The sequence below is a fragment of the Talaromyces amestolkiae genome, assembly GCF_001896365.1.
Source record: "Talaromyces amestolkiae strain CIB chromosome Unknown scaffold8.1, whole genome shotgun sequence".
Classification (NCBI taxonomy): domain Eukaryota; kingdom Fungi; phylum Ascomycota; class Eurotiomycetes; order Eurotiales; family Trichocomaceae; genus Talaromyces; species Talaromyces amestolkiae.
This window is the reverse complement of record NW_024468044.1, coordinates 13,331-31,346: the sequence shown is the minus strand read 5'-3', so window position 1 is coordinate 31,346 and position 18,016 is coordinate 13,331. Positions and strand designations below refer to the sequence as shown.

Sequence of the window (18,016 nt, the reverse complement as noted above, 5' to 3'; positions counted from 1 at the left end):
TACTTATCCCCCGAACTATCTCCTTCCCGCCGGACGTCGACGGGGGTACCGGTCGGTCATCCCCAGATAGAAAGATGAGCCAGTCGAAAGGTGGAAGGCGGAGGAGGTCGAGCAGCATCATCTACCAGGAACCCATCGAGTCAAATGAACAGATGAGTGATCAAGCGGCACTGCCTAATTTGAATGCCAATTGGGTTAATGCAAAGGGTGAGTGATTAGACGGGATCCTTAAAATCACCAGTATACTAACAGAATGGACAATAGGTGCCTGGACGATCCATTTTGTCTTGATTGCTGCGCTAAAGATCTTCTATGATATCATCCCCGGAGTGTCTCAAGAGACATCGTGGACGCTCACCAACATCACCTATATGTTTGTCACATTCATCATGTTCCACTGGGTACGAGGAATTCCGTTTGAATTCAACGCCGGCGCTTACGACAACCTCAACATGTGGGAGCAAATCGACAACGGAGACCAATATACCCCTGCGAAAAAGTTCTTGCTTAGCGTGCCTATTATTCTATTCCTCCTCAGCACTCATTACACCCACTATGACTTGACCTCTTTTCTCATCAATTTTTTGGCTACATTAGGCGTTGTCATTCCTAAATTACCCATCGTGAGTGACTCCGACTTCTTTCCTTATGATGTGCTAGATGCTGACTTTCCCAGTCTCACCGTATGCGGATAGGTCTTTTTTCAGAGATTCCGGATGATTCTTAGCTTTCTTTCTAGTGACATTATTACTCTTCTTTTTGCAACAGTCTCAGGGACACGCTCCTTTAATATTGATCTGGTCGTCTATCTATATCGACAGAAGTCACTCCTTGTCTGCTATAAATGAGCATAGCGTTTTGGCCACGCGGAAAACCGATTATCATGGATAGAAATATGTTGAGGAAAGATCACAAATAAAAACTTGGTATTTTTTAAATGTCTTAGGTCATGGATCATGACGAACAATCTGTTCCTGTAAACCGGAATCTCTCAGCACAAGGGACATGACTATCTACGATAAGAGTAAAAAAACTAGATGCAGCCCGCGACAGACATTGAGGTGGGAAGAGTGTCAATTTCGGAAGTTGTACTGTGTATGAAAGGCGAAAGTATAAAGATCGCAGCTAATTACTGAATGAGGTTATGCAAGTTTTGCTGTTGGCACATAACCACGTGTTCTTCGAGGACGTTGGTGCTTGCGTGCTCGCTCAAGCTTTTAAGATTGATGGTTGGCATTTGAGAAAGGCATCGAATGGTCATGCTGAAATTGGTCGTTTTATAGCCAGAGGAAGCAGTGGGATGTAGATGGTAGAGTTGGCTGTTTGTATGAACAGCAGTCGATATTCCGAGTTCCCGCGAAAACTTCGATCATCTATATTAGACCATGATCACTCCTCTTTAGATTGTCTTTTGCCTAAATTGAATTACCATGGCTCTCCGTATTCTAACGGGTAGCAGCGGTCCTCGGCAACTCTGAAAATACATTAGTTAAGTACTTAAAAGTAGTCGACTAATCAATATTTGTTGGTTGAGTAATCACATTAAACACGCATCCGCCATACTCTATTTTGACAGGATAGCCATGTGGAAGGCGGGCCCATTATGGCATTTAGTCCTTTATGTACGGACATTGTCACATTATAAAAGCCCTGGTTCCTGGGACGGTGACTAGGTTAGGCCCTAGGCCAAAATGCAGCGACGGGTCATCGTTTGTCATATTTTCCATAGGCACCTTTGCGATCACAAAGCAGCAACCATACAGTTCTTCTTCATAGTTGGACAGCACGGGCCTAAAAGAGAGATTCATGATGAGCCTGTTAGAAGAAGGAAATGTTTTTTCGGGCCAAAACAACCCTCAGCATGAATCATCAAGTTCGGAAGACACAGAACCAAAGCGAGAAGACAAAATATCAGATGCGCCAGAAAACAGTGTCGAGTGGGCTTGGGAAGATGATCCAAAAAATCCGTACAACTGGCCTACTAAATTAAAAGTTCGACAAGTCGTTATGATGGCTTCTGCGGGATTCACGACGTTCGTTGCAGAATAACCCCCTTTTAGGGCTAATCTCACTAACGCTATTGTCCAGTACGGTCGCCGTATCAATACTAACTCCTGCTCATACCCAATTCATGCAAGAGTTTGGAGTTAGCAGTACTGTGGCGATTCTACCATTATCTCTCTATGTTTTTGCTCTTGGACTTGGCCCTGTGATTGGGGGACCATTATCTGAGACCGTTGGCAGGTACCCTGTCTACTTTGGGACTACCTTATTCGGCACGCTTTTCAGCCTGGGTGCTGGATTCTGCCAGTCTTTCGCAGGTCTCTGTGTTCTGCGTTTTCTGGCTGGATTTTCCTTCGGTCCATCCCTGGCAATTGGTGGTGGGACGATAAATGAAACATTCAAACCTGCTCAACGGGCAGTTCCTTCTACAATATACATTCTGGCTCCATTTCTGGGCCCTGGGCTGGGGTAAGTTGAAGTATTATGACTTACGCTCTCAGGGATTCACCACATTACTTACCAATTCTTTAGTCCTGTTATTGGGTGCTTTGTCGTTGACCGCAAAGGTTGGCGCTGGACCCAATGGACCATCTGTTTCTTCGGCATCTTCACCATGCTTACGATCATGACCTGCCGAGAGACATTCCATCAGGTCCTCAGGCGCAGGATTGCGAAGGCAAAGGGTTTGTCAATGCCGACGCCTACACCTCTTTCGTCGCAACTCCGACTCTTCGCAAGCACTGCCCTTTTGCGCCCAATCCAAATGCTATGCACGGAGCCAATCGTTGCGCTTGTTTGCTTGTACGTGGCTTGCAATTTTGCAACGCTATTTTCCTTCTTTGCTGCAATCCCGTATGTTTTTAATGAGGTTTATGGATTTGGTTTGGTGGACTCTGGCCTTCTTTTCATTTCCATAGTGGTAGGTTGCCCATTAGGAGCCTTGACTGTGATGTTATGTGATGTTTTCTTATATCGCAAACGGGCATCCAAGTTCCTCGGGCGGCATGTTCCACCAGAGTACCGCCTTTACCCATCTATGATAGGGAGCATCTGTTTACCGATTGGCCTTTTCTGGTTTGGCTGGACATCCAGGGCTTCGATATCATGGGTCAGTCCCGTTATTGCAATCATGATCTTCGCCTGGGGGAATCTATGTGTTTTTGTCAGCATGATCCAGTACCTTGTCGATACTTATCATGGCCAGACCGTCGCCAGCGCTATGAGCGCCAATAGTCTGGCTCGATATGGGCTTGCCGCCGCTTTTCCGCTGTTCACGATACAGAGTAAGTCTTGAGATATTGAAGTATGATAAGTCCCAGTTCTAACCTCTGAGATAGTGTATTCAACGCTCGGTATTGGTTGGGCGTCAAGCTTATTGGGTTTCATCGCCATTGCACTCTCCCCAGTTCCCTGGTTATTCTACCTTAAAGGTGAACGACTGAGAGCTCTTAGTAGTTTTGAAACAGCGACTTCATAAAAATAGAATGAAAGGCCATTAAGGATCGACGTCCTTGAGCCTGCGAAACTGTCTGCGTGTATTTCGGAAAGTTATTGTGCTGTTTTGCTATGGTTTCAGGTATAGAACGGAATTTAGATTTTTGAATATTTACGAGAAGTAACCCTGCAAATGAAAGTAGAACCGAATCAACCTAGTACTCGACGAGGCTGTATTTTAAGGATGCTTAAGCTACGAGACCTCAGAGAGTAGCAATTAACTGCAAATCAATCCTACGCCTACTCTTGCCTACAGATGACCCTAAACCCTTAATGGCACTACTCCTCCCTTGACAATTCTTGATGCCTGTGTCTTGTTGGATCTTTAATGTCCCCGAGCTAGGCTAGTAACGACAGCCACAGCTAAATGGTGTCAACACAAAGATTGATCTGTAATAAGATCATGATACTATCTCCGAATCATTCTAATCTCAATTACGCAACGTCAGGTAGGAGTGGAAGTATGGTATATTAATTGAGTCATGCATCTAGGTACAACCTACAACCAGAACTATCGCTAAATTCTCATATGGTGGACTAATGCACCGGATTTCACGGATATAACTATCCGGTAGACAGGAACTTGTAGGCGTGATTGATCTAGTCATTGTATACCACGATTCCCTTATCTGAAGTGTGTGCAGCCCTCTTCGCGGAGGTTACACTACCGGTGTTTGGTCATAACCTGATTGTAGGGGAACTGGTGCAGTCACCACAATGGTAACGTGAACTTCACCAAGGCACACTTCGTGATGACCAACTTTTGGAAATTGGAGCCACGCACGCCCAACACCATTCTGGACATGAACATTGCATTCTCGTGGAATATCATCTTTAAGAGTATATTGCATAGTTCTGACAAGAGGGAACAGTGCCGGATTAGACATTCCTCGGGTTACCTGCCAAAGCTCGCACTCGATGACGGCTCTCCCATCAGCCACTGTATAACGCCCATTTTGCTGAATGGGTTCACCATTAATAAGCGAAGGGTTCCACATAGGTGGCCCAATGAGGTTCAATATTTCCGAGCCCTCCATTGCACCTAGGTCAGGTCGTGGTTTGTAGAAATGGCAAGTATTGGTACTTTATGAATTTTTGCTTGTGTATTTCAGGAGTAGTTGTTTTTATTTGGAAGGATTACAATTTCTTGCCCACAGGCCAGGTAAAGAGGTCCTCTAAATACTTTATCACTGACTCCCAAAATCAATGAACACTGACAGATGTTGACCTGACTCATTATGTGACTCCTTATCCATCGTTAGGAACATCATCGTCTGATACAAATAACAGCTCAGCACTGCAGTGTAGTCAATGAACCACTCACTTTTGACTTATTATTCATGCCAGCCACGCCCTAGCTTGTGTGATACAATGTATTACTCATTTGGCTTCGCTTCAGACCGTATTTGGTGATAAATTAATCAATAGCGCAGGTTCCAGTTGTTTGTCTCTCGAAGATTATGCTGGAGCCAACATCCAGATAGTACTGTCAAGGGAGAATTTTGGTATCCGGAACTTAAAACAAAAGCAATTACCACATCTGTGTAAACCCTCGGGAATATGGCTCSTATCTTCTTGTCATCTTCGAATGAGTACCAAATGCCACCCCTGACACTGTCAATGACTGGTTGGAATAAGTCATCGGTGACGATAAATCTATGCTCTGGCATAGTGTTTGGCAGATGACTAGTCTTCCAAAATTTCAAGGGGGAGTCACGTCCGTCATAATATCCAATTATACTCATGTATGACTCTTGTCATCAGAAAATGACTTGCTTCCATTCTGATCTTCGTTCCTCTGTTGCATGTTGCACCTTAATACAACTGCTCAGATGAACTGTGACGCGGCTCAATCTTACCATTACGATAGTCTATCGGCGAAATGCTAAGCATACAGAGAAGAAGAAAAAGGAAAGAATCTGTGTGAAAGCTCGTTATGGGTACGGCCTCGTGGGTACCTAATGGGGAAATTGTGATAACAAAGGGAACTAGGACCTAGGGCTCAACAAGACCGCGGAACGTCACCACATGACGATGCGTACACCGTCTGGTCTCATACAGCTTACTCGCAGACTCCATCAACAAATATTGATGACATCTCGTCCATTCTATTTTTAACAAGTCATTCACTGTTCAGCCTGTATAGTCATGTAAAGTGCCCCATATTCCATATCAACACGCCTTCCAGAAGCATCAGGTGAATAAAGTTCAATAACAACCTTGGAATTGCTCAAAATTCGCTACTCTGCTGTATGGTTTCTGATTTTGTCAAAAGAACGGCATTCTGGAGATTGTAGGCTGGCTGAACATGGGGTAATTGCGTGTTCTCATAGATTGATATGAGTTTTGAGCGCTAGCAACTGGTACGAGAGTAAGAGGAATCCGTAGTCATAGAAAACGGATCTCGGTTGATGGTTTCACTTTCATACGTGTCACATCAATTATGTCTGATCTACGTATTGTGTAGATTATTGAATAGATAAGTTAGAGCATCTTACCAACTCTTATATTGTGGGCAGTGTCTATCCAGAGCTGAAATCATTTCCATTTATATTATAAACTGATTCTGGTAGCCAAGTCTCAAGAACCCAATACACTTTGCGCTCTTTGCTGATCTTGTTCGTAATCATCATCATCACCATCCTCGCTTCTATCTGGAAGCCTCAGGACGCACACAGAGCAGAAAGTCAAGGTATAAAGCAACGTGACGAAAAACAGGGGGGCGCCAACCCAGATTCCACCTTGCTTTAGACCCCAATCGAACAATACTGCGATAATCGGTCCAGCAATCATCGCTCCGAGAGATGCGCTAATATTCATTGCGGAAAGCAAAGTCCCCGCCATTTCCGGCGGCCCGAAAGTCGTGAGCAAGCTCTTAGCTATAGTGGTAAAGGCGTTTCCGAGAGCAAAGATGATCAACGACAGAATGGCGAGGGACGATATCTCGGAGACGCTCAGAAGTAGAGTACCAGCGGTAAGCAACGCGGCGCTGACACGGACAAGAAAGAGATCTGCCCGGGCACTCGAAAGTCCGAAATTCTCCATGGAGATCCTGCTGGCAACTGGGATGATGACCAAGAGAACGACAAGAGTGATGGAGGGCCGTATGGCTAGGATGGAGCTTGCCTATGGTAATATCAGATATGAGCCTTGAGTTTGAAGCAGCGCAGACCGTGGGGCGGTGTAGTCTTTAGACTCACGTATGGATAACTCCAACCAAAGCGCTTGTGGACATATTGCAGCTCGAATGCGGCCGCTATGGTGCCAACTGTAGCTGCAAAGAAACCAAATAGGAGGAGTCCAACGTTCTTCGTGGCGAATAGTGAAGTGATAGATTCTCGAAAAACTGCTAACATTGCCGTGATTTGGTCTCCTGAAATTCCGAGTCTCGGGGGGCCATGTGTCTTCGGTCGAGCAGGATCGAGTGGATCTCCTGACCGTGGTCTCTGTGCCAGGGTCTCTGGCAAAAGCGCGAGGCTCACCGATGTACCCACCAGTAACGTTGCAAACCCAAGAAGAACAGGAATCCACGAGCTCTTAAGCATGAGCGCAGAGCCAATGAGGGGCGAGAAAAGTTCGCATGCGGTCGCCATCGACGCGACTCTTGTAAAAACGATTGTTCTCCCTGCAGTCAGCCTCTGTATTTTGGTAGGGGACCATGTGTAGCATACCGATCCTGCTCCGTGTAGACATCTGCCAATGTCGCTAGGACCACTGTTGCAGCGACAGCATCACCACCTCCGATGAGCCTGAAGAGAGGCGCTAGCCAGATGACTCTTAAGGGGAAATGATTTGGTTGCCACACTGGCTTTGTCAATTGATGCTGACAAGAAGATGATGGCAATGATATCACTCACTAACGAGGAGTTTGAAAGCGTCGCATAAGACGATTCCCACGACAGAGCAGAGGAGAACCTTCCTACGACCGATCCGATCTGCTATAGTACGACTCAGCAGGGAGGATAGAATTGACGGAGATACACGTTTACACATACCCAGAGCTCCATAGGGAAATGCAAGGATAAACCCTGATTAGTCCACAAGATTAGTGGCGGGCTTTCACTCACGCAAGCAATGCAAAGATGCTTACCCGGTAGCTGTGAAATCGTAACATACACCTGACTGAGCAGGCTCAGCTCTCTCTGCACGTCGTCCACGGTGCAGTCACGCTCAATCGAAACCTCGTCGTTATCGAGAGCGTCGTAATAAGCTTTACAGATGATGTCTTCTCGAATGTTGACCTCTGGAGCAAGGCATAGGTACAGATTAAAGTAAAGTACGCACACAAACAAAATTACCACAAGTTGGGTTCTCAGTCGGGACTTGTCTTTTGCAGTCGCCGCCTCGTCGCCATTGCTAAGCAAATGTGTGCGCTCATCAGCCTGATTAGGAGTCGATGATAGCATATCGAAATTGTTTTCAAAGAAGGATAAAGTAGTGTGCTGACCTGGAGTCTGGAGGGGTACCTACATACTTGATTTTCCCTGACACGCCGGGGCCCTTCTAATTTAGAGCTCAGCCTATCACGGCTTTTACTCCCTGACTAGAACTAAGCACGACTCTGAACACTACAACGTATTTCACGGGTAAGTGGGCCATGATCTCAACAATTTGTAGATAAACTATATCTAGAGTTTTATATAGAAGGTATTATTATACTTGATAGCTACTATATCAATTTTTAGGTCTGTATTATTATGGGAAGTAGAAAACAAGTTATTATTTAAATACATGCTGGTAATAATGGTAATTGTCACGGGCCCACCGCGGAGGATATACTGAGTAAATATCTAGTGGATATACCCGGGCGGAGATCCACCAGCCCACCCTAGGGGCATGCTTCGCCGATGTTCGCCGCCCGTCCGCCGCCTGTTATCACGAAGGTGGGGCTGTCCCCTTTGGGAAATCTTCGGGATGTTCAACGAATTTCGATATAACTTACACAGTAAACTGTAGGCCCTACCTAAAGTACAAACCAATGGTACTCACTAAATTCCAATAAAAGATACACGCCAAGGCTACCCGGGGCAGATGATACCCGACGGTGAAATATTCCTATTCCAACAGAGATTGAATAATTGACTCTTCTAGTTAGACACACAATACAGTACATTACGCATTTCCACTCAATTTCTCAGAGCAGCACTTTATATGATAACAACTTTATAACAGCTTCATTTCTACGAAATATATGAACCTGGGAGGGTGTGACAGACTAATATGACCACCAATTTACCAACCCTGAACGGGGTCTCGTTTTTGGTCGTATGGTAAAGACGTGGATTTCACACTAATATTAAGAGAAATCAACCATATACCTGCCACAGATCACTTATCCGGCAGAACCACACAATGCTCACATATTATTTCCTGGAGTTCGATTGATCAGATTCGAACGTCGAACCAGACTTCCCAGTCGCGACGCCCGCCGGCGGGATGACCGGTGCCCCAGGCATCGGGGGAAGTTTAACAGGCTTGAAGGTCGCCTCCTTGGAGAATTTAACAAAGCCATTGAGATAGGCATGGGCGGATGTAATCCGTTTACCGTCTTTATCCAGAAGAACCACGGATCCATGGTACGGGTCGTCGCGGTTGGGCGTGGGGTGAGGGTTTCCACTATTCACGTTGGCTGAGGTCGTGCTACAACTCATAAGTGTCTTACATTACCTGCGCGCTGACAACGCGAGCTTTCAGTCCAGGGACTTCATCGATCGAGCGTTCGATTTGCTCGATCAACCAGCTGACGTCGATGGTTGTCCCGTGGAGGGACCAGTTGAGCTGCTTCAACTGTCTGGCGGTGGTTGACAATGCTCGTGAGGTCATGATTGTCCGTCAAAAATTCGTATATGTCGATATACAGAATGCGGAAAGAGGGTGGTTCAATTCTCAGAGTTGCCTTTGACTATGAAAGTAATCTGATGATTTTGTGTTGATACTTATGAGTCGTGGTGTTCTCCTTTCCTATATACCTTCAGCAGGAGCGATATCAATTAGTGCATGATTGACCCTGGCGGCTATTCGTCGTGGATCACAGAGAACTTCCCAATCCATTGGCAGAGAGGCTACGAAATGGCATATGACGATCCCGCATCATTCTTGGAACTAAGTATAGGTGTTGCTGATTATGGCTGTTCTTGCGTATCATTTATCAGTAACCCCCTTGACCTACCTACGTCGGTTACGATGCTGCCTTCCCAATCCACCAATCTCCATGATTTTCAGGTCTGGACCGTCCGGTAAACTCAAAAACGATATGATATAGTTGGCGCCCCATACAGTTATAGTCGAAGCTCAGCCCAAGGCAGTTCGCGTTGCAGGCGGGCGCTAAATTCGGGGCAGTGCCTGATTGACCACCTACCAGTAGCAATGCCAGTTGGTCAACTACGCGCCGTTGGACAGCACAGATGCAGGAGTGCGCCGCCGGTCTGTTCTCTCGACCAACCGAAGGGGCTACTGATGATATCATTGGCTGATAGTTTATTCCCCACTTGTCTGTATCAGGAATAGTCATCTGACCGTGCCACGTGATCAAATTTATCATCTGGCGGTTTGTGCTTTGTTTTGATCTTCTTCGTCGACATCTATTGATATCACATTCTCATATCGGTTTATAGAGAGTAATTCTGGAATGAACACTATAAGGCCGTCCATTCCTCGTCTATCTGCCTTGCTTCGCAAGAAACCGTTTCCCATGCCCTCTCATGGGCCACGTTTATCGCCCAGTATACTCGTTGATGAAGAGACCTCGCCAGTATACGATTCTAAGTACTTCTACGCAGCGAAGCCCGGAGAGGTACTCGCTGATCGTTACCAAACGCTGGTCAAGGTCGGTTGGGGCGTGTCTTCAACAGTATGGCTCGCGCGTGATTTGCAAGGGTAGCCGTTCAATACTTTCTATTCAATTCGAAGATCTCTCTGTCTCTAACAAACATACAGGCATATCGAAGAGCCAGAGATTGTTGTGGCGCTGAAAATCGTCAATAATAATGCGAGTTCTATAGGCCATGAGCGCGAGGTTGAAGAGCACATTTCCACGGCAAACCCGTCACATCGTGGCCGTTCAGTTATCCGAACATTACTAAACTCTTTTGAAGTTACTGATTCCGAAGATTCTTATTCGTGTCTTGTGTACCCGCCTATGAGGGAAACATTGTCGATGTATCAGCAGCGCTTTGAACACAGAAAGATGCCACTAGCCCTCATAAAAATATACATTCATGCTCTTCTTACGGGGCTTGAATATCTTCACCAAGAATGCAGGATAGTTCATACGGGTAAGTTCATCTTCGACCTTGCGTCCTGTCGATTATACTGATCCCAGGCGGCTGCCTAGATCTAAAGCTTGAAAATATCATGGTCTCGTTCGAGGATCCAACCGTGCTTGCTGATTTCATAGATTCTCAGCTGGAAAATCCAATGGCTTTCAAGATTAATTCGGCGGGACGGCCAGTGTATCAGTCCCGGAATGACTTCGGGCCACTTAAAAGCCTGAGAAGTATACCACAGCTTGTCGATTTTGGCTTGGCAACCAGACTCGAGGAAGACGACGACTGGGGTGTCTGGCCTATTCAGCCAGACCACTATCGGGCACCAGAGGTGATATTGGGGAATGGATGGCAAATGCCTGCAGATATTTGGAATCTTGGTGTTCTGGTGCGTCCCCTTCTCCGAAGGTATTATATCCACTAATTCAGACCAGCTATGGGATATGATCGAAGGCAAAGAGCTATTTCGACATATCCATGATCAGCAAGGCCAATACGATGCAAAACTACACGTAGCCGAAATGATAGCCTTACTCGGACCACCCCCTCCAGAGGTAATACAAAGGTATCAATACATGCGAGAGTATTCGTGGCCGGAGCCTGTCAGGCGAGAAGATGGCAGAGTATGCGAGACCGCGGAGGAGTACTTCTGTGGGCCATTCTTTGACATTAATGGTATTATTGGTTCCTATCTCGAACGAATTACTCTCAGACTCACGAAATAATACAGGTCGCTTTCTTTACAAAGACTTGATCCCAAACCGGAAACTTGGCGACACGGTTTCCTTCCTTCAGGGAGAGGAGAGGGAAGCATTTCTGGATCTCGCCAAGGAAATGCTTGTCTGGCATCCCAATGCGAGAAAAACGGCGGGCGAACTGGCAAGGCATCCTTTTCTTCAATCGAACTATCAGCAGTCAAATTCTTTTTGAGATGATCCAACCGGATATGATTGGGGCCGTAGGCTTTACTCGTTATTACAGAAAACCCAAGACGGAAGGAAACCACATGAAGCGAGACTAGGGTAGGCGGATAGAGGGGTAAGGCTGGAAGAAGATGGATGACATTGGGACCCAAATAGGTAAATAGAAGTCTTCCGTTTAAACTAACACGAGATGTAAATAAGTAATGGCTACGTTACCGGGAGTTCTGCCCTCTCTCTGCCCGAAGTCGTCTGGCAAAAACTGTTTTATCGCTGGGTAGCCATCGATAAGTTAATATGTTTATAGGCCTATTTCTTTTCATCACGACGCCTGGTCCACTGAAAAGCTAGGTCTGAGCAAACTACACAACCTGCAATGTAAGGAACCTCATCCGTTATATGTGTGCTCAAACTGAATGCATCAGAGATCAAGGTCAACCCAGCCTTTCTACCTGACAAGCTACGCATGGCCAGCCGAGCTGAACCGCAACGTATCAGCCGCCGCAAAGGACGAATTTGTGGAAGACCATGTGTAATATTCCAAAAATTTGCTGGTTATTTTCCTTGCACTTACGGTCATTCTTCGCCGATGTCCGCCGCCCGTCCGCCGCCTGATATCATGAAGGTGGGGGCTGGTTTCTGGGCCCTTCGGAGCATTAGTGACCAGTAGGAAACAGTTATATTTCATATTTTAGGCACAGTAATGGAACGGAGGGAAACGATACAGTGCGACTACGTGGAGAAGAGGCGGAACTTGAACACAGCTCATTCATCATTAACCGGCATTCGTCGGAGACTACAATATAATACAGTAGTATGATAAAAGGGATTCACAATAGTCCGTCGATGGGAGTTCGTCATTCAGCCTAAGTGCAGGATAATGCCCGGGCGAACATAGTATATTAACCTCATTTTTTTGAGCTTCCATTCAACTATCTCGTTCCGGAGTTGGCGGCGACACTGGGAATCCGTCAACAGGGTCACGTAGAACCTTCAAGATATAAGGCGGACAGCGGAAGAGTCTTTCCAATCCAAAATATATCATCATGTCCAGTCTCAAGAGCCCCATGCGCATTTGGCCGAATACGGCACTTTGCAGGCGTAGAGTCTGGCTCCACATGTCGAGCAGATGCTTTGACTCGTTTGCGCTCTCAGTGGTAGGAGACTGGATCAAAAGGAGAACAATAAAGGTTGATATAGATGAAAAACACATCCGAGACCCTGCATAGAATATACCGCATGTCAGATCCAAAGCTTTCACAAATTTGATAAAAAAAACGTGCAAGAGCGCACTCACATGAAGACCAGAAACTAATCCGGTCCAAAGAATCGAATTTCCTTATAATTTCGAGGATCCTCTTGACACAGTCAATAGCCCCTGTCCTGACATATTCAGTCGTATCCTGTAATCTGGTATTGATGTTGATGCTAGTTCGTGAAGAAGATGACTCTCTTTGACCTGGTGGGTTGATATCTGGGATTGCACCGCCAGCAATTGCAACACCGCTCAATGGTCTCATCAATGCCCGGTATATATATACGTTTAGCGTCAGACAAGCCACTCTGAGATAAGCCGCGGACGATATGTGGAAATAACACTTGTCTGGTGGTCGAAAGCTTGCGTCAACCTTAAGTTGTGGGGGTAAGGAGGCTTCCCAGTGTGAGAGCTTTTCAAAGAGTGGTTTTGAAACTTCCAAGGACGCTCCCAGGTCTTTCGCTAGCTCTCGAGTCGCCCGCATTGTGCTATTTCCCGGTAATTAGCAGAGGGATATTATGGATAGGAATGAAACCTTACTATAACTTGCGATAGATATCGTAAGCGATGACAGTTAAGCTTGCAAGGAATACAAACTCGTAGCCTCCATGGCAATAGACACATGGCGACAGAGACGGGAATTTTGTGTTATATGATTCCAAGTTGGGTAAGAGGAGATGATCGATGACAAAGTCATTTTCATCGAGAGGGCTGACATCCCATTCATCATCGCTAATAGGATGGGGAAACCCCATCAAAAGGCTATTCCAAGTGGTTTCAGTGTACACTGCCCACCAGAGCCGTCGTCTTAACCGCCGCTCCCAGAGGGGTATTGGCCAGCGATGACAATCCAAATTCAGACCCAAATTAGTAGCTAAACAGGCTAAAAGGCTAACCCACGACCGGTGGAAGGGTGTATCCGCCAGTGCGGTGACTCCCTCCAACGATGGTTTCTGTAGATAGAGCAAAACGGTCTGCAGTGTGGCTAACTGTGCTCGGTGGATGTCATCGTGGATCCCCTCGTAGGCAAGACGCCAGAGTTTCTCAGCGGGAACCTTTTGATATGTGCTTGAAACGCAGAGAACGGGGTCGTGACTGGAAAACTCATGGGACGAGGCGTAAACAGCAGCCAACAGATGGCTGGGCATCTCCCGCAATACATGGGTGTCAGGTATCAGGGTGTCTCTGCTTAATCCGAATGCTGTACGAGAGAGTACGGGCAGACTGGGAAAGACATAGCGGAAAAACCTGTCAATGATAACAATGACTTATTAAAAGAGCCAACAATGCTTAAATGGATAAATGGATGGCACTTACAGGCCCACTAAGCGGACGCCAAGGTGAACGGGGACGAGGTTCTCAAGAAGTTCCCGCCCCGATGAAAGCGATGTCTCTGGAGTCAACGAATCCGCTATGTCGTGCGATGTCAGTCGGAAATGAACGGGTATATCACTCGGACTTTCAGGCGCCAATTGACGGTAGTGGACCTTGAAGAACTTCGCCGTCCCCACGTCCGGAAATCTAAAGTGACGTAGTAAATATGGATCCATCTCCCCCGATAGCCCAGAATACTGCACGCTATATCCCGCGGCATTATCTAAGGATTGTTTCAGTCGTGATGCTTCTGAGTCTCCGGCCTGAGCACTCAAATAGCGGGAAGCGGCAGGTATGCTGTCGGTGCAGCTGCCTTCTCCGGGGAAGAGTGACGACAAAGACGTTGGTGGAAATGAATCGATCGTTCCGGCTGCAAAAGGCGCCACAGTGGAAGGCAAGGAGACCTGGCTTACCCTTGGATTTTGCTGTCTCCTCTCACTCACATACTCATTTTCGCCGGCATTACACAGTATGTTCTGAGCAACTGGTGGGGGAGTTGCCCTCAAGAGCCCTGGATGTGACAGTTGTGGTAGCTGAATGTCTTCGAAGAAGTCTATATCGGCTCCAAGGTCGGAGAATTCGGGCAAGGACGATTCCTGTAGGCCCAGTAGGTCCTGAATCATCATAGGCTGTCCAACTTCGGGGAAATTTTGTGGATGATTCCGCTGCGCCCGTTTGCTAGGGGGGTTCTTGAACGTGCAAGCGACTCCTAGATTCCGACAGGATGCACAGGGGGGTTTGTCCTGCAACTGACAGGCATGCTTCCGCTGGCGACATGTATCACAGGGCCGTAACCGCTTGGAACGATATGGGCGAGCTCCGCGGAGTTCGGGCATGGTGTTTTGGTCCATTCCCTTGAGTTATGAGAACTAACCTCAATGATCTGAAGGGTTGTCCCTCACGTACTACTTAAATTCGCTGGCAAGCTCTTGGGAATAGACTCAATCATAGATTATTGGTGGCAAACATTGGAATTGAAGAGAGCGCAGGACCTCCAAGCACGTCAGGAAGACGGCTGTTGTAGTTAATTGGATGGATGACTCGTTATCTTCTTATCTTCACAGTAACTGACCATATTCATGGCCGTACGTAACGATACACGGCGCAGCGGCAACCGCCGCCACAGGTGGGGCGCCAGTATTTCACGGCTAGGGACAGAAACGAGTCTGCCATTAGGAATAAGTATTACCAAGAAACAATAGGGCGATAGAGCAAGTGCATTGGAGAAATAGGTAGATAATGTATCCGCTGGGCGATACTTGTGCTCTTCCCGCCGAGGGTTGAGGGGCACGGATAGGGTGGCTGACTCATGTTGCCTGCCAAAAGGGGCAAGTTAGAGAGTCAGTCGTAGTCACGCAGATAAAAAGTACCCACCTCTATCCAGGGCTTACTCTGAACGCCCTCTTGTCTCCCTTTCATCGCATTTAGGCTGTCTAGTTTTTTCATCTCCCTCCCCTCGCCCCGACAGTTACTGCTCTGCTTTCATCGACATAAAACTATATATAGTATTGCTTCGGATACTTAGAAATATCTTTGTACCGACTGTTGGATTTCACATTCAACATTTTACACAACTCGGTATCAGGATGTGTGGCAGCCTATTATTTCCTTCGGTCAAACCTAAGCTCACACTTCAATGCATAAGGAACGCCTGAAGTCAACTGATCATCCATTCTCATGCTCTCTTCTGTGCACCCCTCTGCAACCTTTGTTGTGTAATACCGATAGACAGATGCTAAAATAGTTTTCATCTCGACCATGGCAAAACTGTAATCCCCGTTAGCGTGGATATTATCGCGAAATAGATAGGTCAAATTACTTCTGGCCCAAGCATGCGCGGGCCCCCGAACTGAATGGCCAGAAATGGGCCTTCATTTCGGATAGTTTTTCCTTGTCCTGCGTCAACCACCGTTCCGGATCATACTTGTCTGGATCTGGGAAAACTTCGGGAATGCGGTGGAGGCTATAGGCCTGACAGCTCACTGTTGTGCCACCGGGGATATGATGACCCTCGACGATACGCCCTTCAGGAGGGCACATTCGGAAGAGCGACATTGGCACAGGTGCTCTCCAACGGAGACCTTCCAGAATAACTGCATCGAGATAAGGTAGTTTATCCAAAACTGTAAATGGAGCCGTGCCACTGCGTGGATCAAACTCTCCATCAATAGAGAATAGTTCCGAAAACAATTTCTCTTGCACATGCTGGAACTCGGGGGTGGAAATTCTCCACATAAGAATGCACATGGCATCTCCTGTTGTGTCTACACCAGCTACCAAATGGTCCATGCACTCGGCAGCAATGCCGTGTGGATTTCCAGAGATGACAGAGTAGAGCTTCCCGGCTGTCGACTCCGCATGCATGTCAGGATCATTGCCGATACTCTTCACAGACTCCAAACCATAATTGTTGAGTCGACTTCCACGGACATGGAAACCCGTAGGCTGATTCCGAAGCCATCGATAGAAACGCTTGATTGTCTCAGTCAGAAGCAACAAATCCTTGAAGTAAAAAGTAAAATATAATCGACTCCGGTGTTTAACGCCAGAAAGATCGTAGACTAGATCTCGGTGGGCCTCGTCCTCCAAAGTTTTGGTACCATATGCACCATAGACATGATTCGTAACCGTACTTTACTATAAATCAGCATTGTTTCAATAAAAGGTCATGAAAAACCCACTCAATGGCGTAGTAATGTAGCCATAGATACATATCGATAATCGGCTGCTGTTGGATCTTCTTCATCAATACCTCAGCGTGCTGTCGAATCATGTCGGCGACATTGGGCTTAGTGACGTAAGATTTGGTATATCGGTCCGCGACTAGTTTCTTTCGAGTCGAGTGCTGAAGAATCTCTCGTGTCAATAAACCCAGCCAATGTGTTATAGAATCCCTACCTCACCTACATCTTGCTTGTGTACACTGGTAAAGGTGTTCCGCTGATCGTAGTAAACGAACATGTCGTAGAAAGGGCTCTTGGAATACGTAGATCCAATGCCATAGATTTCTTTGAGGGCTGACCTGGAATTAAAGGAGACTTCACTTGGCGAGATTCGAACGACAGGACCATATTGTTTATGTAGCGCATCCAACGTGACCGTTCGGTCTCCTTTAAATTCATGAAATATCAACCACCACGAAGTTATTGCTGTTATCCAAGGGCCCGGGATGCGAGATAGAGGCGCGAAATACAAGCGATAGACGGCAGCGACAACGCATAAAGTAAGGCACGTGCCGCAAGCCGAAGTGAGGACTGGGGTGATATTCGTCTGAACTTGCATCATGGCAGAAACATTGACACAATACTTCTCTCTACGAGTAGTATGCAATTTTCACAAAGCTTTCTTCCAGTTCTTCCCTAGGATATATAGCCATATCCACGTTTCTGTCAGTCTTCCAGATAAGTGTCCACGCCTCGAGCTCCATTGTCCAAGTTGCGCGATGTTGACATCGACGTTCTTCAACCGTCGCCCTTTGCCTCAACATTCCGAATCGCCCCGTCTAAGTTGATGTTAATCTCAGTATAGCGGACATGGATTGTGGCAGAAGTTTGCCGTGTCCGCCGAAAAAAGTCTAATTTGATGTGAATCTCAGTATAGCGGATATGGACTGTGGTGGAGATCTGCTGTGTCCCCCGAAAAAAGTCTACTGCGTCCGCCGAAGAAGAGTCTAATTGTGTCCGCCTATTCGGCAAACAAGGATT

The 18,016-nt window shown here is 46.7% G+C and overlaps 5 protein-coding genes across 5 annotated transcripts; 1 reads left to right on the top strand and 4 right to left on the bottom strand.

Moving 5' to 3' along the window:
• Nucleotides 1-74: 74 nt before the first annotated feature.
• On the top strand, nucleotides 75-3,481 carry BHQ10_004572 (uncharacterized protein; the record flags this gene model as incomplete). The annotated part of the gene is made up of 7 exons (XM_040876952.1): nucleotides 75-207; nucleotides 265-683; nucleotides 1,777-2,033; nucleotides 2,089-2,472; nucleotides 2,536-2,805; nucleotides 3,097-3,287; nucleotides 3,342-3,481. The coding sequence occupies 7 exons, from the start codon at nucleotides 75-77 to the stop codon at nucleotides 3,479-3,481; spliced, it is 1,794 nt and encodes a 597-aa protein (XP_040733076.1).
• A 2,597-nt stretch (nucleotides 3,482-6,078) lies between these two features.
• BHQ10_004571 (uncharacterized protein) lies at nucleotides 6,079-7,904 on the bottom strand (the record flags this gene model as incomplete). Its single annotated transcript, XM_040876951.1, has 6 exons — nucleotides 6,079-6,624; nucleotides 6,699-7,101; nucleotides 7,170-7,302; nucleotides 7,356-7,436; nucleotides 7,494-7,526; nucleotides 7,589-7,904. 6 exons carry the CDS (start codon nucleotides 7,902-7,904, stop codon nucleotides 6,079-6,081), a joined length of 1,512 nt encoding a protein of 503 aa, XP_040733075.1.
• A 957-nt stretch (nucleotides 7,905-8,861) lies between these two features.
• BHQ10_004570 (uncharacterized protein) lies at nucleotides 8,862-9,321 on the bottom strand (the record flags this gene model as incomplete). Its single annotated transcript, XM_040876950.1, has 2 exons — nucleotides 8,862-9,114; nucleotides 9,161-9,321. The coding sequence occupies 2 exons, from the start codon at nucleotides 9,319-9,321 to the stop codon at nucleotides 8,862-8,864; spliced, it is 414 nt and encodes a 137-aa protein (XP_040733074.1).
• Nucleotides 9,322-13,477: 4,156 nt separating this feature from the next.
• Nucleotides 13,478-15,148, bottom strand: BHQ10_004569 (uncharacterized protein; the record flags this gene model as incomplete). The annotated part of the gene is made up of 2 exons (XM_040876948.1): nucleotides 13,478-14,186; nucleotides 14,256-15,148. 2 exons carry the CDS (start codon nucleotides 15,146-15,148, stop codon nucleotides 13,478-13,480), a joined length of 1,602 nt encoding a protein of 533 aa, XP_040733073.1.
• Nucleotides 15,149-16,127: 979 nt separating this feature from the next.
• On the bottom strand, nucleotides 16,128-17,273 carry BHQ10_004568 (uncharacterized protein; the record flags this gene model as incomplete). The annotated part of the gene is made up of 3 exons (XM_040876947.1): nucleotides 16,128-16,944; nucleotides 16,994-17,166; nucleotides 17,220-17,273. The coding sequence occupies 3 exons, from the start codon at nucleotides 17,271-17,273 to the stop codon at nucleotides 16,128-16,130; spliced, it is 1,044 nt and encodes a 347-aa protein (XP_040733072.1).
• Between the last annotated feature and the right edge of the window lie 743 nt (nucleotides 17,274-18,016).